The 25,097-nt window shown below is 38.0% G+C and overlaps 1 protein-coding gene across 1 annotated transcript; it reads right to left on the bottom strand.

Annotated features, from left to right (window-relative positions):
- Positions 1-241: 241 nt before the first annotated feature.
- GDA (guanine deaminase) lies at positions 242-24,619 on the bottom strand. The gene is made up of 14 exons (XM_058043937.1): positions 24,416-24,619; positions 19,356-19,444; positions 17,524-17,695; positions 14,988-15,075; positions 13,672-13,777; positions 10,827-10,854; positions 9,347-9,454; positions 8,819-8,926; positions 6,601-6,698; positions 6,006-6,073; positions 5,392-5,538; positions 3,093-3,211; positions 2,242-2,269; positions 242-1,530 (listed from the first exon to the last, which is right to left on the bottom strand). The coding sequence occupies exons 1-14, from the start codon at positions 24,536-24,538 to the stop codon at positions 1,460-1,462; spliced, it is 1,353 nt and encodes a 450-aa protein (XP_057899920.1). The 5' UTR covers positions 24,539-24,619; the 3' UTR covers positions 242-1,459.
- Positions 24,620-25,097: the final 478 nt, after the last annotated feature.

The following is a 25,097-nucleotide window of genomic DNA, read 5'->3' as shown; positions in this document are numbered from 1 at the left end:
AACAATACATAAGCTCTGAAAATTCTTTTAAAATCATAGCATTATGAGTGGCGTTGGCCAAGCACTCTCTCTGAAGTAGACACATAGTGAAACTTTGGTGCAGTGACCCCCCTTGTTTTGTAAACAGAGGTAAGTCCTATATCCCCAGGCAGTGAGATAAAAGTGCAAAACAAGGCTTGGTGAAATCAAAGAAGTTTGAAGTAGGCCTTAAAACCATATTCAACGCATGTTTACAGTCTCTAATGACCCTGAAATTAAAGCGCACATTCTTTGTGTTGCAAAAACGTAATAGAGAAACAAGAAGAAATCCCCTCATCAAACAAATCTAAAAAAATAAATTTAAAAAACTTAGGAAAAAAACCCAAAAGAAAACAAAAAGGGCAAGGAAATATGCCATTTTAGGAAAGGAAGTCACACAGATTTCCAAAACAAAAAGGGCATATTTTTTTACCTGGAATCCTGGAATTCTACAGGGCTGGAATTATGGCTGCCACATTGAAAAACGCAAAGAGCACAGTAAAGCTGAGCTGCTATTTTCAGTGATGATTTTCACCTCAAGTCAAAGGTGGTAATGGCCAGAAAGAGACCCCTTCTCCTGGAAATTTTTAAATGCATTCACTTCCCTTACAGAAAGGAGAAGGGACATCATCATATTATCCTGTCTGAACAGTCAGGAGCAAATGAGTTTGGGAAGATTCTGCAGGATGCTGAACTAAATGAAGTACCTCCTCTAGTCCAGAAAACCCTCCTTATTTGTTTGCCTTTGTGTAGCCTGCAGAGATATCTTAGTGCCTGCTTCTAATTTAAGAGAAGTTTCATTCAGCCGTCACTCAGATCAAGGTTATTCAATGGAGTGTCTGACTACAAATGACGATCCTAAACTCTTAAATAAGGACCCTTATTTATTCATAAACACACACTTCTGACTTAACTCTTCTTAAAATAGAACGTTTTAAATTAATTTTTTTTTTAAGCTCATAGGAAAAACTGAAAACTACATTCTCCAAAAGGACATTGATTTTTCCATACTTGATAATAATATTATGGAAATTGCAGTCTTCCATGATATTCATTACCTGCAGAATCAATTTACAAGCACTGGGTTTTTTTATTTAAATTCCTATAGAAAATGAGTATTTCATTGTACTACATAATGCTTCCTACACTATTATTAAATAGAGCAGCAGGTGTCCTCTTTAAATAAGGTATTCATCAAATCCCCAATCAATGCACAAATGCTATTTTTACAAAGAAATTTAAATAGCCATTCCCTCTAGAACTATGAAAGTTTCAGTATAGTAGTTCTTGAAAGGTCTAACAAAATTTTCAATGTATGCAAGTTTTTACCATTATCCAAAAGTGAGGTGTCATTCCTGATGATCAGGCACTGCACTTAATCAATCTTTTCCAAATCAGATGCAGAATGATCAGCAGCATATTTTGCAAACAGAAAATGGATTTATACAGAGCTTGAAAAAGGAACCACTTGTTTTCCAGCCACATACACTTCAGAAATATTCCGATCGTCACCTGAAATAACATGGTCAAATCTGAGGTTTGCTCATAAACACAAACACTGATTTAATTAATGACAATTATGCAGTCTAAAAAAACAGTTTTGGAACACATTATTTGCAGCAACCATTTCCTAGAACTAAGAAAGTCCATTTGGAGAGAAATAGTCAGGGCTACCACAAAAATTAATAAATATTTTAGCAGCCCATGCGTTCTTAAAAAGAAAAATAAACATAGCATTCAGCTGTTGCAGTAGTGCAATGGATTTTCTGTATATTCAGTAGATCCAAACCCCCAAAATAATATGTATCTGTACAGAAAATCATTTGTTGCACAGTATCTGAACTGGCTTTAAACCAGCCACAAAGAAAGCTGGTGAGACAGCTCCTCAGAAAGGCAAAAGTCTCATTACAGCATGACACAGCTGTGGCCACAGCTGGCACCAGGCACCCCAACATCACAACACAGCAGCAGCACAGCCCCAGCCCAGACATGCTTACAAACAATTATAATCATAGGCCAGTTTGTATTTATTATGGTCAAATATTAATGCTAATTATTGGGGACCTGTTAATGTTCACATAATAGTTTAATAAATATATTTAATTACTGCAAATAAATGTATACTTACTTATGTAAAAATACATTTATTATTAACCCAAATATTAATTGAGACATTTGATATAGGAAATGAGAATTCAACTTGAGCTGAAATTCAAAACATACCTAGATACAGGAACTTCTGGAGAGTGTCCTTTAAAAAAATGGAAGAAAACAAATTCAGAAAGCAATATGTGCTGTCCCGGTTCATAATCATTTGAAGCTTGAAAGAACTGATTAAAACACTTCCCCTAAATATTCTTAGTAATAGTGAAATAAAAACTTAATATACATAATTTGCTTTTTGAAAACAAGGGAAAATTTAAATTTTTGTAAAGTGCTAAGGACCAACAACTTAGCTTAAAAGGTTTAGATTTAAACTTAAAAATAATTCTTTTTACAGAACTGGAATTATTTTCAGGTAGTCTGACGACACCTATAAACTCCAATAACTGCTCTTAACTATCTTTTTTGGTCAGAGAAGGTTTTTGAATGAGAAGGTGTTTCCCTACCATAAAACCAACACTGCTTTAACGTTAACATAAAAACTGTGCTTCTAACTCAAATTACCCATCTTGAGTGCTTGCTTCATTTTGTAACAGCAATGCAGAAAAGTCAACCTAACCTTTCTCTGGGAACAGGCTGAGATTTTTCAGTCTGAGCTATAAGTATTGACTAAAAATAAATTGCTTATTCTTGGCTGCCATTTGTCACTGCAAATACATAACTGTAATTGCCATCTTGGGCTAATAAGATGTGCATTAAAAATATTACATGCATTTTTGCTATGGTGTTGTGGCACTGTCACTGGGGTCAGCAATATTCTGATGAACAAAAACCCCATGGAACATGCAGGAACACACAGGTGTAGGACACCCAATTCCTGCCACCAGAATCACTCTCACTCTCTTTTCTGTATCATGGACCTCCCCCATCACTTCCATTCATGTTCTGATCATCAATCCTGTTCTGATTACCTCAAAATCATCAGCAGAGAACAAGTCAAAAGGGCTATCTGAAGCCTTTGTGTTGATTAGCAGTGCATCAAATTCTTTTCCCACCTCAAAGTTTCCAATCACACCATCCAGTCCTAAAGCTGAGGAAGAAAATAAGCTCACAAATAAGTCTTCAGGACCAGCCTCCTCCCACCATGTAGTAGTACCTGGAACTTACTTGAAATATTCATAAGACAAACAAAAATTTCAATGATTACAAGGAAAAACCCAAAACCAATTTGAATAATATGTTAGCACTTAAGAAACAATGGCTTATATTCCAAAAACATTCAAAATCCAAATGGGGCAATGAGAAACAGTAAAACATATAATAACATTCATCTTGCTAAGGCAGTATTAGACTGCATTTTGTTAAAAGTTTAAGCAATTTTGAAAGTTTTTATAGACATATTGCAATAGTAATATGATAATAGAATAGGTATCCAGTGGTAATTGCAATTAGCAGGAACAAATAATAATATGGTGTGGAGAAATAATCATGGCCAGTCTGAAGGTCTCATACCTACCTCTACGGCTTGCCTTGTGGTCTATTATTTAGCTTTTTTTTTCAAAATTTCATTACAACCACAAGTTCTCAGGTCCACATGCCCTGAAAACCTACAAATTCATCTTCAGGGACTGGGTGCTTGCAAGTGCTTAGAATTCCTAAAGAGAAACCCCTGTGCATCTTTAGAAATAAATTAGAGCCCTTTTAATTTCTAGAAAGTACCTGTGAATTAAATCTATTTTTCCAATACTCTGAAATTAAGTCATCAAAGAGCATAATACCTGCAAATAATTTATTTGTTTTCAGATTGCACTGATAAAGGAAATTCAGTCTTGAAGTTACTTTAAGAAGTCATTGAAGTTTGTGAGTGGCAGGAATATCACAATATCTTAAAGACATTTAAACTCCTACAAATTCTGAAATATTTTGATTACCTACTACTTTCAACAAAAATGATCTCATATTCCTTCAGGTTTTTGAGCAGAATGCAATTTTTAGATTAAACACAAGAGGGTGATAAGTGTTTAGAAGTCTTAACAAAGCAAACTTAAAAAAAAAAATCACTCATTTAAATTTCTGCTACTGAAATTTTTCTTTTCAGTATCCAGGCTACAGGAAGCTTGTAGAAATAATTTATATTCTACCCTTAAAATTGATTCAGTAAGGATAAAACAGCTTAAAATCAATATAAAAAATTAACACTTGACTAAGGAAACCTAATATAGTAAAAACACAGGAGTAGCTGGGAAGGGAAGCCACATATGAGTTTGGGATTTTTATAAGTCTTCCTTTCTGTGTCTCAGCTAGTTTATTTTCACACTTGGTGGAACAGTATATATATAACAGCATATATATTGCAGGAAAAAGAACACTATTTGTTCCCTGCTCATATTCTGTCTTCTCTGTTTTCCCCATTACACTCTCCAGGAATTCAAACTCAGTTCTGAGAAGACCTGATTGACATTTTCACTACATCTTTTAAGCTTCCATTAATAATTCCCAGTGGAGCTTTTTGGCAGCTACAGGCAGGTTACAATGAGAATATTTGGGACCAGTGCTTTAGAAGGTAGTGAGCTCATTTCTGGTAACTGAAACAATAATAGGTTTTCACTTACATGTGGATTTCCTCTCTGCTAAATCATACCAGTTATACTAAAACTTTTCTAATTGTATCTATTTTTATGTGCACACTGATTACAGCAAAATTGGTTCTCCAAAACTGGATAACCCATATACTACATGATTGCATTCTGCAAATGCAATTGTGTTTTGAACAACCATGGTGGAAAACCTGTTTTTCTCCTCTTCCCTGAGTGAGGAGTGATTTGCATGATGTTTTGATTTGCAACAAACTGCCTCACTGGCAGCTCAAAAAGCACAAGCAAAATTAGAAACTCATGACAAATAGAATGCATGATTTTACAGTAATTTCAGTTTTTCTTCTAAGCGATGGTTGCTGAGAAAACAAATTTCCAGCTGGTACAATAAACAGACAAGCACTTACAGCCTTATGACTAAGTCTGAGGATCTTTGCAAAGCAAATGTACAACCCTGAAAAGCCATTAAGATTTTGTTATTAAACTCTCAGCATTAATAGAGTATTCTTCTCTAAAAAGCCTAGTGTGAGTATGAGAAACTGAAGGATTATCTCTGCCTACCAGTTAGATTTCACTCTGGACCAGAAAATCTGTGATTCTCCCATGAAGACAGGAAGACATATAATCAAAGAGAGCTGTAGCTCTTTGTGTGCACATGATAGAATTTTCTTCTTACCTTGACTTCCTCCCAGAGTGGCTAGCTGAAAAGCTTCTTTAAGAGTTAGTCCTGTTTCATTCACTTTATTGATCTGAAGGCTATTAGATGCCACCATTGTTTTCCTTATAGCATCGAGCATAGAAGCTGAATATCCACCTGCAACATCTAGAAGGGATCAGAGTCTTAGAAACAAGCTTTGGGTATAAATCTCTATGTTAAATTTCTACAAGTTTTAATTCAAAATTCTGAAGTGACATATGTGGTAAACCAAACAAGTTCTACAGCTAAGCACTGTCTCTGAAGGCATAATTCCCAAAAAAGATGCTCTCACACACAGTCAGGAGAATAGAACACAACACAAAAACAGAAACCTGAAAAGTTGATGTTCAGCTCATAAAGTTGATGTTCTGTTTAAGCTCATAACAGCAACAAAACTCTTCACTAATTTTTTGAATTTGTTTTAAAAGAGTTTTGGACCAACCCTAGAATTTCAATTGTCTACACTTGCTTACTCAAGTGGAGAAAACAAAGGAGGACCAACAATTGGAGACATGCTGACTTTTAAATATGAACAGGTGAATGTATCTCCCAATGGTTTCCAGAAAAAAACACTTTCAGAGCAAACTACTAACCTGTGCCAAGACCAAGCTTCACATTGTGTTTGAGAACCTTTTGCACATTTAAGACACCGCTGCACATCCTGGATTGGAAGAAGAAACATGTTCTGTGTGCTACATGCAGAAAAAGTTCAGGAGAAGCAGGGCTGCAGAGCCATTTTATGACAAAGACCTTCCTTCAATGTGTACAAGATTTGGTTTATTACTAATTCTGTCCGGATACCATGCAGTATCTCATGTCAGTTCAACAGAAAGAAGACTTTATAGTCCATTTCCCCAAAACATTAGCAGACTTCAGGGGAAAAGAGAGATTCCACTGACATCTACTACTGAGAGAACAGTCAAAAGAAACAAATTTTTAGAAAAGAAGTATTTATATAGATATGGATATAGATGCAATAACTAAACTGAAAGACCACAAACTCGTCCAGAGCATGCTATGCAGAAGTGGATAATGAATAATCATGTTCAATCCAATATGTCATTTATGGTGTAATGAGGTATCATATACCTTCTATATCATAGTTTTGTAATGGTAGCACTGACTCAGGGTACTACACAAACAACATCTTTATTTAGTTATGCACCATTGCTTTTTTTTTTAACTTACGAAAAGTTAGAATTGGGGCAATGCGAAATTGCAGCTCCACGAAGACTAAAAAGTTTCAGCTCTTCTTCAGAAAGATGACAGGCATGTGCCATCACAGTCTAAAGAAAAAGACAATCACAAATTTACTCAATATTTCATTTATTTCAGTGGCTATGAGGTTTTCTGCACTTCTTTAAATAGCCAAAAAGGATAGGTTACCATTTAGTGAAATTAATACACTTCTTGAATTAAGCTCTTAAAACCCACAAGGGAAAAGCTGATTAACTTCAATGTGCCTGACATATCATTCCTTCAGCTTTTTTGCATTTTTTAAATATAAGAATACAGGGTACTTGCTCTTGCAGTGACTGCTATGACCAAAGACAAAAGCGAGAACTTCCCAGTTGTCCTAGTGCTGTAGCAAGCTTACAATTTATATTTTGTAGCTAACACAGAGATTAAGTACTGGGGCTAGGAAAACATCCAATAAAATGGAAGATGTATGTACTCTTAGCATGTTTCCTATTAGCTCTCTAAAGGTTTGCACCAGGGAAAGAGAATGAGATTAAATATTCTTTATGTAAAATATAATTAATTTTTTATGCAACTGGTAAATTACTTCTACTTTTTAGCCAACATAACTGACTTTAAAAATAAATTCACAAGAAAAACATAGTATAGGATAGGATAATTTAATAGCGGATAAACCAATTATTCCCATTCAAATCTAATTGGCATTACCTCATATGCCAAATGCCCCCTGAAAGAGAGGAGCAAGAGCTCTGTTAGATCTTGCAATCTGCACATAAAATTGAGCATGGCACTGAGACTGCTTCCACTGAGCATCTCCTAATGGCACTGTACCCCTCTCATCTCTACTCATCAAGCTCACTGTAGCTGAAAACACAAAGAGAATAACCTCATCTTCAGATAAGGACCTACATATGGTAGCTACTGAACCATATCCCTGCCAATCTGTGCTGTTTTTAAAAGGAAAGAAACATTTCAGCGACAGCTCCAAAAAAAAAAACCACCCGCTTTTAAAACACTTAAAAAAAATTGATTTGGTGTCTTAGTTTGAGTGGATGGGGAGACAATATGTGAGGTTCTGCTGCTATGCTTGTGTTTAATAGCATCCTTACCCAAATATCCAGGGGCCTGACTCCAGAAGGCATCAGTAATCATGATTTTTCATGACCATTTTCACTTGTGTGCATACAAGTCACAGAATTAAGACCTGTGCTTTTGCAGCACAAATATGCTCTTTAGAACACTTGCACACCAAATCAGCACACAAAGGACCACGTAAGAAAGCAAAGGTCAATTCTGTGTACATACTTCTCTAGTCCATATTGATTTCTCAGCAAAAAGGACAGTGAACAAGTCATTTACTGGGGTAAAATTTCAAACACAGAAATGGGAGCTCAGCAGCTAATTCCTTGGCAGTTTCCACCTGCCCCTTGTGCAACTGAAAATTCTCTCTCAAATTTTTAAATGAACTTGACTGAGATTTAGGTACACTGACTGTAGTTGGGTTGTTCATATTCACTTTTGCAGGGGCAGTCCACTATCTAATTAGATGTGCCCTGGGTCTCTAGCCTGTAATTACTGTGGGCAGGTATAGGACATTTATCTCAACAGCACAAAGCTGTAATGAATTTCAACTCTTCAGGCTAGTGTGCCTGTCAAAGCTCAGTAAAATAAGTTGGTAAAATGAGGTGAGAGTGCTTGTGGATAGTCAGAGCAGTAAAGTGCAGCTGTCTGCAAGTGAGGCAGATGTTTAGAATTTAACAGGCAAGGCTGCTTCTCCATAGGAACAAAATGTTACTGGTCCTAACGTAACACCACAGAAGAAACCTTCAGGCAAACTGGAAAGACTGGATAACATCCTTGGAATATAAGGATAACTAGGTACTGTCCAAGAATTACCAGTTCCAACAACACCAGCTTTATCTTGCCTCCTTCTAATCCCACTGCCCTAATTCTCCTTGAGCCTTTAGAAAATTAATCAGGTAGCATAAAATATGTTTCTTTTTCACTTCCTCTAAAATACTTAGGAACACAGAGGGCTTGTTTAAAGATCCAGCACCTCAACATAGAACATAAAACAAATTTACTTTTCCCCAGATGTCACTAACCTTCACAGAACAAAACAAATTTTTCAGGTAAATATATCAAACCATCATATTCTCTACATGGATTAATCTAAATCATATTTGGGAATTTTTAATGTGGCTACCTTGCTGGTTAGCAGCTTGTTTTTATCATACAGTTCAGTGTAATTCTGGTAGGCAGGAAACATGTTCTCCACAAGCTTGACTTCGTCCTCAGTCTCACTTATGTGACTCTGCAATAAGAAAATGCATAGAGCAAGTCCTTTAAACAGCATTGAACCTGATATTGCAACCTTCTGAGCAATCTACTGGTGCTAAACATACATTCATAAAAAATAGTGCCTGTAAAGCCTATAGTTCCATCTAGTCCTTGCATCTCTTTTTTCATCAGACCTGAACAAGTTTTCATAGAACCTAAAGAAATAGCTCCATTTGTTCCTTGTCCATCTCAGTGATGTGGTGACACAACGGCTCCACTTCCAATTTTAGGAAGATGTTAAAATAATAGATAAAATAATACACGATGTTATTGTGAAGTGAAAGAGAGAACAAGCCTACAACAGAGTGGATGCTGAGATCAAAGGCATCTTTAGATGGTCAGCCTGCTGTCTGTCCACACCACTCAAATGGCACACAGAGCTCTGAGAGCTTACCTGCACATGGAGATCGTGGGTTTGTGCCAAATCCCCAAGGGCATTCAGCAAGTCCTCTGTGCAGGAGGGGCCAAAGCGGGGGGTTATGATAGGCTGTACTCTGGGATACTGAAAATAATAGAAGATGGCATTTGCATTCTACATATATATTTCAGCAACCATAAGACTAGCATTTACACGGCAATTACATTTTGTCTTCATTGCTTACTGCTTGCTGCATCCTTGCCATCTCAAATTAAGCTGTATAGTCATTTCCTTTCTTTCATTAGACATCTCGTTGCAGAAACAGAGAATGAAAGTGGGGGTTTCTGACCATAATTTTAATGAACTTTATTAAAGAACGTGTTTTTATTTGAACTTTCATCAAGTCCCTGAAATTTCGCCAGCCTTCAGCGGCACTGGATAGTTTTTCATATTTGCTAACAGTCTAAATGCATGATGAGAAGTCAGTTGAGTGACCAGAATTTTTCAGTCACACTTCCACGACCATTGAAGATAAAATTATGCAAAACTGCAAGTTCTATAAAACCAAAGCCATTTTCTTGTTCAATCCTCTTTACTCATAACAGTGACAAACCCCTGAACTCCTTATATAAGAAGAATGGTGGTATAATCAAATATGCTATACACGAAACAGGGGAGAAGACACTAAAAACTACAGAGGTTTACACCTTGCATCTCTAGATTAAAATTTTCCTAAAACAACGGTCAGCAGGACTGCAATTCTGTCACCAGTCAGAGGCCAGAGTTTAGCCCAAGCCAGTAAGTGATAACTTGGACTGCAGTTCCTTGTATTATCTCCCAGAAAAAAGGAGCTCAGGTCTTTGCAAATTAGCCAACTAACTCAAGTGATACATTTAGATTAGGCATTAAACTCCAGGCAGCTGCTCTTGAATATTTTGAGGTGGGATGTCAAAAGAAGCCACTGAAAACCAAAGGCTGATAAGAAAAGTACTCAGAAAAGTACTGCTGTGTATAATGTTGGAGTGTAAACTTCTATCTTTCCCACTGGAGTGGAAGCATGAAGGTTATTAGAAACACACTTTAAGACATGCACTGACACAAAACACTAATTTTATAGTGGATTAGTAACTTTACTAAAAGAATAGTGATTTCTGCTGGTGAGAATTCCTTCAATTATTCTGTCTATCTCTATACTAAGAGTGCTAAACTGAATTCCACCTTTCTTAACAAGAAAATCATCCTTTCTAAGAAGCAAGGTTTTTTAACTCAATAGAGAAACACGCAGAACATTGCACTGCTCTGAGAACAGAAAACTGATTTTACACTGTTACAAGTACCTTTCTCAACATGACCAGAACATTTTTCAGAGTGATGATACCTGTCTATTACACAGACATATGTATATTTATTGATTTGTCACTAAGACAACAGATTTGGATAGCAGGATTAATTATTTCATGTGTTTACACAGCATTTTCTGAATACAGAAGTGGATTCAATAAAGAACACTACTTACTTTCTTTTCCAGTAGTTCTCTAACAAACCTGAAAAAGGGTAGAAATAAAGTTGCTATAAATCTGTCCTCTATGTTATTAATTATGAAAAATATAAAAAATACATACTTGGATACCCTGTAAAACATTTCTGACAGATCAATTGTTTTACAAAATTTTGAGCCAGATTTTCAGATGAAATAAAAAAAGGGAACACAATGAAGTCAGCATAGTGACACCAATTATGCTAGTTTTGAATTTGACTCTGAACATGCAAATGTTTTTTTCATTGCAATACTTAGCATTAGACAAGTAGTAATTATTCTGAGTTCTCCCTGAAAACCAAACACATGGTACATTATATGAATTGAAAACATAATTATAACCTACAGCTGCAATATTGAAGAAGGAAAAAACAAACCAAACTTTAATTTGTTTGTCCATGAATTCAAATTGCAGTGTTTAAACCTTTTCAAATCCAAGTTTTAAAAGATGTAGCAATATTTTATCTCTTGCAGTAGAGGCATATGTCCTCGTTCACTTAAAGAAGCCTTGATTTTTTTTGGAAATCTTATATTAATGTTAGTGTATAGACTATCTACCTTCCAGAAAATAAAGATTTACTTACTCTGCTAAATAAAATGCCACTCAGACCTCTACAAAAAACCCTAAGCAGTCACTATGGATAATGCAGATGAGCAAATTAAGCTTCCTCCTACTTAGGAAGGAGGAAATTCTTTCAAAGCCCATTTGTTCAGTGTATGTAAGTGGCATGTGAAAGACAGTTTGAGATGCTTTCTGGACAGGATCTCTGTGAATTTTTTGTTATAGTTCATAGTAAGTAAACTGTATAATTTTGATCACAACAATATTGTATCAATTTTTTCAAATGTCTTCAGAGGAAAAAGAAAATAATGCTAGAGGCTACATTCACAGCCCTGAAGGTTGCACTAGATCACCAGATGGAAACAAGAAATCTGAGTTTGACTTCTGCAATCACCAAAGGAGTTTGGGCCCACCATTGTCTTACTTTGAGACCTAAAATGCCAAGTGAATTAGCTACCATCTGCCTGTTTCTCCTCTTTCCAATTAACCTGATCACACTTAATCAGAAGATTTATGATCAGAACTTGATCAATAAAATACACAGTTTAATAGAAATATAATGCCCAGTTGACAAGCCAAAATTTCAATGTGGCTGTTTTCATTCTTTCTCACATTCTTTGAACAGTGTGAGCTGTTTCAAAACTGATGAAATGTGATGAAATATGTTTTGCAAATATAGGCTATAGTTTGTTGGCTTATGTACTTCTCTATGAGGGAAGAAGCTCAGCTTCAAATCACTGTCTTCTATAGCAGAACAGACTTGAACACAGGTTCTCATCTTTACAGCTGACTATAACTAATAATACCATATATGGTAATCTAGAGTTCAATTCCCCAAGTTTTTATTCAATCCTCTTTGACAAAGAATGATAGATTCAAATTCTTGATGAATTTAAATTTAATATATTAAGTACTTGGAATTGTATCTTATTTCCATGCATACAATATAAATATTTCTGAATGTTGACTTTAAGTAACTGAAATGAGTGTAGTCCATTTTCTGACAGTGTGACAGATCACATTTCTTAGATTCTTAAAAAACCAAGCAACAAAAACCCAACTAACATGTTACCCTCTTAATGAAGCAGCTTTTTCGTCCTTCTGCAGTTGTACTGCTGTGATTTGGGTAAGTGCTCCAGATCCATGCCAGGAAGCACACAGCCCCTTTCCCTAGACAGCTATGGAATACTTGTGCCAACCTCTCACCCAAACTTCAGAATAATTTCTTTTTACACAATCAATAAGGAATTAATTGGAGGCAGAAGACTGATATTTGAAAGAAAGCTATTTAGATCCTTCTGAAGCTTTTAAAACTGTCAGATTTGGAAGTTCTGCTTCTTTCAGACCGTATTATGGAAACTGGGGATTTACATAGACAGAAACAAAGGTTAGAAGAGTGAAGGTAACTCACACTGCATGTTTTAAACATTTCTTTAAATATAAACACTATAGAAATACATTACTATTTCTAACTTTTATTGTCACGCCTTTAGCATGATTTGTAAAAACAAGGGAGCAACCTCACACAAGTGCCAAAAGACATCTGTATTACTCTTAGGGGCTTTCTCTTTCAGCATGACATCTGAAACATTTATATAGGTAAATAGATAGTCCTATGAGAAGAGCTGTATGTCTGCTTAACTGTTTTCTGAGCATGGGTGCAAAAGACAAGAGAAACATGATAGTAAGCTGCAATAATCCAGTCTTGGCCCTCCTCCACTACAAATATTGCCTTCATTTGATTCCCCTTCATTCTCTCAGCTGCATGTTGGAGTGGTTTGACCGGTGCTGTGATGGAGAAGAGATGTTTAAAATGGGGTATATGAGAGCTGAGCTCTACAGCTTGAATAAAGTCTTAACATAAATGATGGAAGGAAATAGCTTAGAAGTTAATGGGGATGGAGGAACTGGCTGCCACCTCACCATTGTATGTCAGGCCCCAGGACCTCCACACACAGAGCTGTGAAAGGGAAAAGAGGCAGAAGAAAACAGACATATCCTCTCAAACCCTAGATCTGTGGTTTCTCCCTCTCTTTAGAAAAGCCAGAGGGATGATACTTGGGCTGTGCAGCAACTTTTTCAGGAACTGCCAGGATTTGCAGGAATTGCCAGGACTGTAGGGGATACTACTTACTGTTGGAACAAAAAAACCTGTTGCTAATAAATTCACACCAGTAAGCTCTTAGACAGGTTTGCATCCACTTTTCAGATGTAGCAAAAATCTTACTTTAAAAGGTTATGCCATCAATTTTATCATTTTACCTTTCTGTCTCTTGGACAGAGTCAGCAGTAATCTCTCTGTATTCTGGCACACTGTTATTCACATCCATGCAGACTTTTCCAACAAATGCTCGTTGACCGAATTTATCTGTTGAGATGCATTAGAATATAAAGCTCAGAATCACTGGTTCTCAGAAACCATTACCAAAGCTTGTACTGAAATAAAAAAATTAATTCCACCCCACCCAGCTCCATTTAGGATGACCAGAATTTATGCTCCTGCCTTGTCTCTAAGTTAGGATTATTCATGTGACTTTTAAGGATAAAAAGAAAAGACAAAAAGAAGGAAACAAACAACATTAAATAGGAGCTGTCTTCCACATTAATACTCATAAATAAGAAGTAGATTACTATAGTTTAACCACAACCAGAATTCTTAATGGTAGTCTCTGAAGACAGCTGTAACACAAAGGATGAGAAACACAAGCATCAAAGTACAGTAGCTGCAGTAGATGACTACCTGAAGATGAGAGAAGGCATAAAGATCTTAGCAAACCATCGCTCTTTTTGCTAACAGGCAAAGATTGCTAACAGGCCAGTTAGAGGGAGAAGTTTCCAGATCTATTCTGGCCTCTTTCTTGAGATTTACCCATGCTAGATGAAAAAATCAGAAATCATATGTAAAACATGCATATAATATCCTAGGCTGTCAAATGCATTTTAAAATCAGATCGCTTTGTCCACTTTTACTATTTGAGTTGTTTAATGCAATGGCTTCAAAATTTTCCAAATAAATCAGAATAGCTCATTTTTGATGAAATTTGAGGTTCTTATTAAATTTCTCTGCTTTATGAGCTGTCTGAGCCTTGAGAAATCCTGCAAGAACAAAAACATTTTCAAGCAGGCATTTGCAACTATGAACAGAAGGGAAGGATTCTGATGCAGCTTCCACTTCTCTGATTTCAGAGGGTGTGTGAAGACTTTTGATATTGATTATCAGATGAAACCTCAGTGTATCAGGAAATTAATGCACCGACTGGTCCTCCTGTCATTCAGTTCTTTTAAACCTCAAATAACAAAAGGTTAGAAAAAGCAGCTGAAGAACAAGTCCAGCAGACCTAATTCAAGCTCAGCCAGCAGCAGACTTGGGAATGAGGAGAGAAGGAGCAGCAAGCAGGACAGAGGTGTTTAAATGAACATGGGTAACAGGTGGGGCCTGGGGACACAGTGTGACAGGTACAATGAACAAAAAACAAATTAGGAGAAAGACAGATCCCTAGCGAGTTTAAACTCCTAAACATTGTTTCCTTCAACTAACACGACCCACATAATCCTTCAAAACTCTCTGTTAGACTTACCTATAATTTCAGCAAGAAGAAGGGAACTATCTGTGTGAATTGTTGCAAAGTAGCAAGCTGTAGTCGTGCCATTCTTTAGAGTTCGTCTCTAAAAAAAGAAATCAATTTCAACTGTCTGAGAAAAAAGCCAACATAGCTGCCAAAATGCAGAACAGGAAGTCTCATTTCATGCCGCAAGAACATTTAGTTATTGTGAAATTTTGCAGTGAAGTGGGAAGGTAAAAATACAGATTTTTAATTTCATAAAAGTTTTTTTAAGTCTGAGGGTTACTAAATACAAAAAACTGCTCACAAAATTTTTACAGCAGCTAAACCCATAGAAACCAGTTATTATTCCTTTCCCCAAAGTGGAAATACTCCAATTTATATTTAGGAATACAAACAACTAGTAATTTTTTTTATTTCCTCATTATGAAAGGCTCTCCAATTTTGATGGTGAAGCACCGTTTGTGTAGTGTTAGCAAAGAAAGGTTTTTGGGGAACATGGTGGTTTTCTTTTAGCAACCTGATCTAGCTGGAAAAACAAGTCAGGTTTTCATGTATCAAAAACCTTTGTTGCCCTCAAATACCAAGTATCAAACTTAAATGTAAAAGTAAACTGAGCAAAACCACTCAAACTATGAGTTAATTATTTATCTAATATACCAAAGGAAATCCCTGTATTACTTTTGGGGAACATAATAGTAAATTATCAGGTATTTTAGTTACATTAATTCATGATGAAATTTGTAGCTTCTCTCATCCTTGGGACTGATACAAACTATGTGGACCACTTAACCAACATACAGACCTACGCTATACTTTTGCATTCTGGCTGCCAAATAATTTGAGAATTTCTTAAATTTCTTTTAACGAGATAAAAGGTGGGACATTACACACAATGTTTAGAGGAAGGGTAGAGTTAATTATTTGACAAACATGAAGCCAAGCTCTGTCTTTTCCTTACAATATTCAAATTAAAATCTTTAAAAGTTCCTCAAAATAGCAATGTCATTACAAACACAAGTTACCTTTGTCTCTTCTAGCTTTTAAAATTCAGAATTCTCTACTTCTGAAATCCTAACAATATTGTTAAAGCAAATCTAAAAAAATTCTGTTTCCAAATCATCAGCACAAAGAGGAAGTTCCAACAAAAAGGAAGAAAATTTCACCTAAATTGTTTCTTTTGCTGAGTATAGAAGGCATTTGTTGGAAACAGGACTTTGATTTGAAAAAATCGACTGTTTTTTCATTACAACTTCATAAGCACAATGAAACTTATGAAAAGACATCTGCTCCATGAAAGTTTAGTTCTGTTTCTAACAGATGAAGGTTATAACTGGCCCCTTCAAAGATTGCAGAGGGTGGTATTATGTATCTTCCACATGTGAAGACAATTTCCTAACCCTGTTCTATTTGATTCACGTGGGGAGAGCCTAACTGTGGTGCTCAGGCTCCCACAGCTACCTTGCAGCTCTCTCTGGCAGCTCTTTTCCAGGTGATTCTGTGGCACACCTTGCAGGGTGAGGTCTCTGGATGCGCTGGGGTGGCTCAGCCCGCGCGGTAACAGCGTGCTGGGCCCACGGCTCAAAGGTGAGGCCACCTCTCTGTTTCAAGCACGTGGAGGCTTAAAAGTGCTTATGACCAGGCTGCTCCTGCATGCTTTTATCATGGCAGATGGCAGAAAGTAATTTCTTTTAAAATTTGTGTGGCAATGAACAGCATAACTATTTATTTCAGATTTGTTATGTTATTATATTGGCAACAGACACTTCCAGGGTAATAGACAAATGCAAGGCGAATTATGGACAAATAATTTCATCTGTTGAAGATATTTCAGTCCACATATTAAAGGATAAATATCACTTATAGGCCAGAACTAGTACTCTGCAATATGACCTAGCTGCTGTTAAGATCCAGCAGATTTTAAAGACTTTATAGTGCTCAGAACCAGACTAGCTCAAACACAGTCCTTCTTCAACCCACAATACCACTGAGAGACTCCTTCTAAGGCCCCTGGAGTGAAAGACATTCCCACTATAAAGACCTCAGCAGCAGCAATGACTTTCTTTACTACTCCAGAATATCCCAGATCTGTCATCCATCAGAAGTATCTTCTCTTTCATGTGTTTTTTTTCAGATGGTGGGTTCGTAATAGAGGACTTTTGTGGAAGAAAGGAAACACCCTCTGAATTTTTTCTTTTTACTATGCTTGGCTGTTGCTACATTGATGTTGTCTGCACCTGCTGGCTGTACTAATTCTGAGAGTACATTAGTTGCTGTAGATTAGTAGATGTCATTATATTCAGAAAAGGTGATAAACAGTTCATTGTTAACCTTGTGATTAAATTAACTCTACTGCCAACAACAAGAGAACAAGACTGTAACTAGTAACAGACAATCTTGACTAGCAATTAGAACAGTGGCTATCTTGGTTTTATCTGGTTTCCATGACAATAAAACTTTCTCTACTCTTTCTGCCAGCCTTCTGAGAACATGCCTATATTACACAAAAATTAATGCTGTCAAGCAGGTAAATGCCATTTGCAGGACTTACAACAACTCTGGTGTACACTTCTTCTGCAAAACCACCATCCTGGTATTTGGCTTCTGTTGGGAATGTGTAAGCAGTCAACCACTGCAAAAGAGGCAGGTCTACTCTTGTACCAGTAAATGAATACTGAGGAGCATGAATATGTGTATCAACCAATCCTGGCATGAAGAATTCACTAAGGAAAGAAAATAAAACTGTAACAATCCAAAATGCCTCAAAAATTCTCCATAATAATTAGCTTTGTTTTAAAGAGTACACTTGATTAAAATCCATCAGAATACATGGCAAATACAGATTAATCTGTCTCTTTTAGCATCAGCCTATTAATTCCTGCTGTACCTCTACAAATATTTTGGTATGAAGCTGTTGAGTAATATCATTTACACTACAAAATACACATATCTAACTGTGAGAAAAACAGTATAGGAGCAGGATTAATCTAATTATCTCTAATATTGACCCACCCTAAATGCCAACCAACAGAGGAGAACTGACTTGACAATAACTAAAATTACTCCACTACAGAATCCACCTGAAAAAGAGATTTGTACACAGTCTTGTTTCCTAGTTTGAATATATATGGAATGCCTCTAGCTTCCAGACCATTATATTTACAAAATGTGACTTTCTGTATGCCAGTTTTCTTCTACATTATTTATATGTCTATATAGATATGTAAAATCAATGAATTTCAAGGCTTAATGGAAGAACAGACACTGTGTCTAAAAATGCAGACACAGACACTGGTGGTCAGTCTCTTGACAGGAAAGGCATATTTACAATGTAACTGTAAAACTATATGTTGTCATGCAATGTTCATGCAATAGCAGGAATGAGTATATCAACTTTACTAGAAGTTGCTATGGCTATTTGGTTTTGTGCTGAAACTCCTTACTACATAACATTTCTCTCACTCCTCTTTCCTTCTCCCTGGCTACTGAATGAACTGAATTTTGTCTCTTTTTAGCTCCTCTTTTTTCTGTTTTCTTGCAGGCGATAAATGCTGAAAAGTCTTCCTCAATCGATTCACATTCTCAGCACCTTCCTTTTTCCTCAGGCTATTTCAAGCGAAAAAAATATCTGATTATTCATATATACTGTATGATTAGCCTTTCAGCAAAGCACAAAAGATTTTTAACAGTTGATTACTAGAAGGTCTCAATTATAAGCCACAAGTCTTTGACAGTGCTACTACATGCAAAGCATAGCTCAAAACTTTTTCACACAGTCCAAAACCTTTTTACTTCACAATAAAGTTGGAGGATTTCACTGCATGAAGAAAAAAGAAATGCTCCAGCTGCAGTATGGAGAAATCAAAAGCTCTGTGTTTAGAGGACTTGAATCTTCTAATTGTACTAATTTTTATTATGCAACGTGTCAATGTCTTAGCAAACAAGTTTCATATCTGCAGTGTCAGTGTTATCTACATTTACTGCATCTAGACTTTCACATTAGGCACAACCCACTGCTAACAAAATGCATATAAAATGTAATCTCAAGAAAGAATGGCACTCACTTTCATGAGCACAGAAGTGATTTTGCCTGAAAATTAAATATGGCATTTTGCTCTGTGCAGCGTACATCAGCCAGCACAATTCAGCCGTGTCTGCAATCCCAAACCAAGGAATGCAAAAATAACGTGGACTGTCTGAGTTGCATCCAGAACATAGGCACCTTTGGGTAAAGAGCTCTCACTGCACTAAAATGGAATTTTGGCCATTAAATATATGGGCATCATATGGTTTTAATGTGGTCCCTGTAAAAGTAAAGACTCGCTTTACCTCATTCAAAGAACAAACTGCATTTGCTGTAGCTAATCTTAATAAAACACATACTGTTTACTCAGTTGTCTTATGTCAGATGTTTTGAACCCCCATGTCTTAGCCAGTTGCTCTAGCTGATCAGCTTGTTCCACAAACACGATCTAAAAAAAAAGAAAACATAATTAAGTACCTCAAATGTGCATCCCACATCAGCTTTATATGAAGGCAAAACAAGTTATATCTTAAAACCAATTTTACACACTTACTACAGAGGTGTTAGGCTTGCATTGAGACTCTTGTTCTTCCTGACTATCAAGCATGATTTTGAAATACCTTCTCATAATCCAGTGAGTGACCGCACCCACCTTGTACCTTGTAATAGAACAGTTAACTCCTTCTCAGGTAATACACAGGCAGGACCACACAGACCGTAGCGTCCTGTAAGGTAACACCATGCTAGCAGGACAGTCACTTGTGAGGAGTTGTACAACAGCCTCACAGGAATGCAGGTACAGTATTCATAATGAGAGGGGTCAAATTACCTCCTGTGCCTATGACTGACTGCCATCAAGATAAGTATTTCCTAATTTTCTGCTTGTGTTAGTCTTTTTTAATTTTTATTTTCCCATAGTGCCTACGATGAGAAAACAAATTGAAGGGGAAAATGTGGATAATATTTTCATTTTACAGAATGGGCTAAAAGGATGCTGAGATCTTTGTTTATTGCAAAATAAAACCCCACAATCTGGAGCCAAACTCAACCCCATTTGACTCCTAGGGAACATAGACTTTACTGATGACGAGTTGCTGTTGCCTAGTCAGAATTTTAACACATTTCTTATTTATTTTTAACTTCTGTGGTATTTTAATCTACAAGATGACTCTTAGCAGCTGAATTCTCAACTCTTTGATTCTCTGGTCTATCACTAATAGGCATGACAGCTCCCCGGGAAACAGAGACTGTGGAGCCTAGAGACTGCAATGCCCACTGCAGATTCCATGCAGGATCCAAGTTTCCTCAACATTTGACAATTTAGAGGACTTGGAAGTCTCCCCTGGCCAAAGACTGCCCACCTGAACTTACAGAAATTCCTGCCTCTAACCACAGCCTCTGCCAGAAACCAATTCATGGTCTTCTAACTCCCTTGGTGTAAGAGCTGGTTCTCTTAATTTCAAGGGAATACTCTTTCTGCTACCAGTATCCTTCTGCTCCTGGGATGATGCTCACATGGAGGGCCTGTGTCACGCTCATGACTGCAGTTGCTAGGGCAGCAGTTAAAAAGAAAAACAAAACCACATTTAAAAAGGCAAAACTTAGTACTTTTAAAATGGCAATAGGAAGAAACTTAGGAGGAAGAGCAAGAGGACTGGAAAAAGCATTGTTTAGCACTTATTTGCATGCCATTTTTATGTGCATGCTTCTTTTGCATAGAAATTCACCATTTTCTGGTTTTTCCATAGACAAAATAAGCAAAGTTACTAAACTGTAAATGCTGCTAAACTGTAGACAAGAAGTTATTGGCTGCCTAGTCTTTTAAACTAATCATGGCTAGTATGATTTATATTGTTTAAAGAGCAGATGTTTTACATTTTCAGTCAGAAAAAATATTAAAATAATGCCATATAAATAAATACCACACTAGCAAAAATTGTAAGATTGTACTATTCCATTAATAGTTGACAAGAACAGTATTGTCCTCCATGCAAGGAGGAATACATCCAACTTAATTTAACTGCAGCAGGCTTGGAATACAGACCTACTGAAATATCTGATGTGCAATAAAGAACAGGTTATTCAGATATTGAAGTCAAAATGGATGCAGAATGAGCAATGTTAGAGCTGCTGGCGGGGGGGGGGAGAAGGATGAAGAGGGAGAGAAAAAAAGAGAGAGAGAAAAATATGAAACACCAGATGACAAATTCTGGAAACAGGCGTTGCCATGGAAAAGCAGTGGCTGTTATGTACTCTTAGGGTGCAGAAAAATAAAACACCTAAATCATGGAAAAATGAAGAAAATATGTTTCAAGGAAGCTGGGTAGACGAAACCAATTCTAAACCTGACACCTGGTCTCTTATGGTTGAATTAGGCTATGGGCAAATCAACAAGGCCTCTACGTTTTTTTCAAACAAACTTCCCAAAGGAATTCCTTAGTCAGCCAGGAGTTGTTCCCCATTGCTTTAGGATGCATTTCTAATGCTGAATGCTTTAAACCCTTTGAGATCCTATGCTTGAACATTTCCTCCAGTATTTGCTTGTGCATTCAAGGTAACCAACTGGATGCACAGTTCTTTAAATTAGTTCTGCACCTCAGCACTGTAGAAGCAAGAAGAAATTCTACACCAGAGTCACTACAGAGACAAGTGCACAAGACTAAGAACTTCAGTTTAAAGAAGGAAGTCAAGGAAAATAATTGGCACTTTGGGAAAGGTATATCACAAAACACAGAATTAGTCGCTGCTAACCCCATTGTCCAAACACTTCCATGAGTTCTCATGTGTTACTCACGTAATGGGGCTAAAGAATCCAAAGATCAGGGGGAAAGCTCTCCCAACATTTGTGACTAATTCAGGCCTTTTGTATACCAAGTGATGCCCAAAGCTCTTCCACTAAAGCATAGCTGGTCAACTGAACAACCTGTCAGCATCAACCCTGATGTAGCAAGCCCTGAGTGGCCTCAAGCACCACAGTGCAAAGATGTTACTAACAAGAAAATGGAAAGTGAATTATTCTGGCTGAAGGAACATGGTCTACTTGGATCCAGCAGTGCCTGCCTATGGCATTCAGAGGTGAACAGGAGAAGGGTCTGCCCCTCTTTCCCCTCCCACGTGCTCTCCTCCCTCCCTGTTCCCACAGTTATTAAGTGATGCCTATTGTTTCCCTAGTTCCCAAAACTGGAATGTGAGGCTAAATGAGAGACAAGAACACTCACAACAACCAGCTGCTAAAGGAACTGCCCAGCCTGCTGAGAAAAGGGAAGCAGTGAATTCCAGATGGATGGTACCTTCCTCCTTGTACAGCTGACATGCGTCCACTCACTGTCACAACAGGCTGAAATCAAAACTTATGCTTAATATACTTATTCCACAACTCTCGCTCTTTTCCTAATTTACACAAGGGATTTTAGCTTAGTATTTTTTTCTATTTACTAAATATTCTACTCACCTAGGATAATTACACCAATATTTCAATAACAACTCATATTTTGCACCTATGTCTGTTTTCTTTACGCTGAGGAATGCTCTTTGCTCTTTGGTCTTTCTCTTTGCTTTTCCTCAAGGGAAACTCTACACTGCTCTGCAAACCACTCAGTTAAACATGGTCCTTTGCTAACTTGATGATAAATTGGGGTTTTATATCCAAAGGCAATGATTTTCTTCATAAAACTTTGTATTCATCTGGGGTAAAGAAGAGAGATGACATTTTACATCCCTCGGAGGACATGCAGGGACCCACACTGCAAAACAGAATCCAGTTGTTCGTACAAGCTCTGACACACAGTGTCAGAGACCATGCAGAATTTTTACATCATGGAGTCAGCAACATGAGGCAAAAGAAGGACACCTGTTTAGTTAATTTTACATCTTTGGCAGGAAAACAAGCAGTTTTGTGTAAATTCAAAAAACAAAGGCAAGTAATTTTCTAATCACTATGTCTTTTTTGAAAAGCCAACTCTTCTGTGATTCCAGTGGTTGCTCTGTGTGAGGCTACATTATGAGTAAGAGAGAGAAAAGACAGCATATGGGATATTCCCTGTATCAACCCCTGGAATAATAAAATGTCAAGAATTTGTAATAAAAAGAGAATTAAATAAAAGTGCTTGTCACTGTATTCTGGTGGGAATTTTATTTTAGGAAGATAGTGTTGTAATGGATTAAAAAAAAAAAACAAACTTCTGCCAATTTATGCAAGAAAAACATTATACTGTGAATCCTTGTTCCCTAGGAAAAGGAGAGAGTAAGTAAGAGCACAGATGTCTAGGTGTAGCTTACTAATATGCCTCTTTTTCAAGAAAATCACTAAAAATCTTGATTTCATATGGATGCTGTGTAGAGACACTTTTGCAGAAATTGACATTAAGGAGAGTGGGATGGGGCATGAATTTATGCCTTGTGCACCTGAGTTACACCAGCCAAACCTTTTTACATTTAGATCTATTGTTTTAGTGAACACCAGCCAATACATAACTATGCAAGCCTTTACTCCCTCCTGTTCATCAAAACACGGCTCCTCACAGACTTGAATACACCTTGCGCCGGACTCCTCAACAGCTGTAAGAGGGCTGTCAGGAAACACGCCCCCATGGACCCGTGTGAATAGAGAAAATGCACTGTTAGGGCTCAAACTGCGTTTTGCACATATTTAAAATGTTATTGAAGCCTGACACACTGAAGCCTGTTATTTAGCCACAAGAAAGAAAACTACTTTTTTAGATTTGACATAGGGCGGCTATATGTTATTGAGCCTACAAAAAATCACCGGTCTACTTGCACAACCTGCACTATGAAACTGAGTTTCAAGTGCGATAAGGGTTAAGGAAATGACATTGCTTCCCTGCCAGACTCTCTTCTACATTATCAGTAAGTGCAATGCTCGTTTTAAGCTTGGTTCATACTACTGAAATGCTCAACATCACCATCTTTCTAAATCTTTATGGGTATATGCCATAGGGGGAATTTTTGTGACGAGAAGACAAAAAAAAGCCTCATTTAGACGGCTATGCAGTGGGTAGACAGCTATTTTCACCATCACTGTTTAGATACCCTTAGAATTAAAAAAAAAAAAAAAAAAAAAAAAAAAAAAAAAAAAAAAGAAAAAAAAAAACCATCTTGCGAAACTGAAAGAAAACAGAGAATCTGAAAGAATGCCAGATCTAGATCTAGGAACGCTGCTGTTCCGGGAACACTCAGCACACCTCAAAAGCAGATTTATGCCAACTGCAGACTCGTGCCGAGGGGACGCTCCATCCCGGCTAACTCCAGCTCCCGCAAAGTGCGAAATTCCTTCTCCGCGGGGCCGCCCCGACGGGCAGCAGTGCCGAAATGCTCCGCTGTCGGTGCCCGGACCCGCGGGGCCGGCCCTGCCTCTCGCACCCCGGCGCACCGCCCCGACCCCCGCCCGAGCCCCACTCACGGTCCCGTTGTCGTCCACGCCCAGCAGGTGTCCGTGCAGGATCTCCATGGGCGCCGAGGCGCTCGAGTGCACGAAGGTCCCCTTGAAGACGTGGGCGAGCGGCGGGCGCTGCGCGGAGCTCATGGCGGCGGCGGGCTGGGAGCTGCCACCCCGCGGGCTGCCTTCCCTCGGAGTCTCTCGGTGCCGCCGCCGGCTTCCTGGAGCTGTCACCATCTCCCCACCCCCTGGTGACTTTCTTTGCGGGGAGTGGTTGCGGCGCAAGGAGGGCGGGAGGCCGCGCCGCACCCCCGCCTTCCCCGGGCGGGCGGACGGACAGACGGACGGACGGACGGGGGTCCCGGTGTCCCCCGGACCCTCGGCCTTCCCGCCTCCCGTGCCCCCATGCCAGGGATGCGCTCTCCCCGGAGCGACAGGCGCGAACGACAGGAGAGATGCCCGGTGGGTTTTAGGGTCCCAGTTTCTCGCTGGGAAGCGGTGAGGGGTTCGACAACGCGTCTGGTGGTGTTTAACGAGTGTCTGGCAATTCATGTTTGCAGCCAACCTGCGGGTTGTAGCCGCTTGCGGAAGTTCAATTTACAATAGGGTTTGTAGGTTGGAAAAGGCCTTTAAGACCTTCAAATGTCAGACTGTCTCGTCAGTCCTCGGCCTCTGTATCGGACATTAGAAGAGTGTAGGAGTAGAG

The sequence above is a fragment of the Melospiza georgiana genome, chromosome Z (genome assembly GCF_028018845.1).
Source record: "Melospiza georgiana isolate bMelGeo1 chromosome Z, bMelGeo1.pri, whole genome shotgun sequence".
Lineage (NCBI taxonomy): Eukaryota > Metazoa > Chordata > Aves > Passeriformes > Passerellidae > Melospiza > Melospiza georgiana.
The sequence above is the reverse complement of the archived record's forward strand: the minus strand, read 5'-3'. Positions and strand labels throughout refer to the sequence as shown.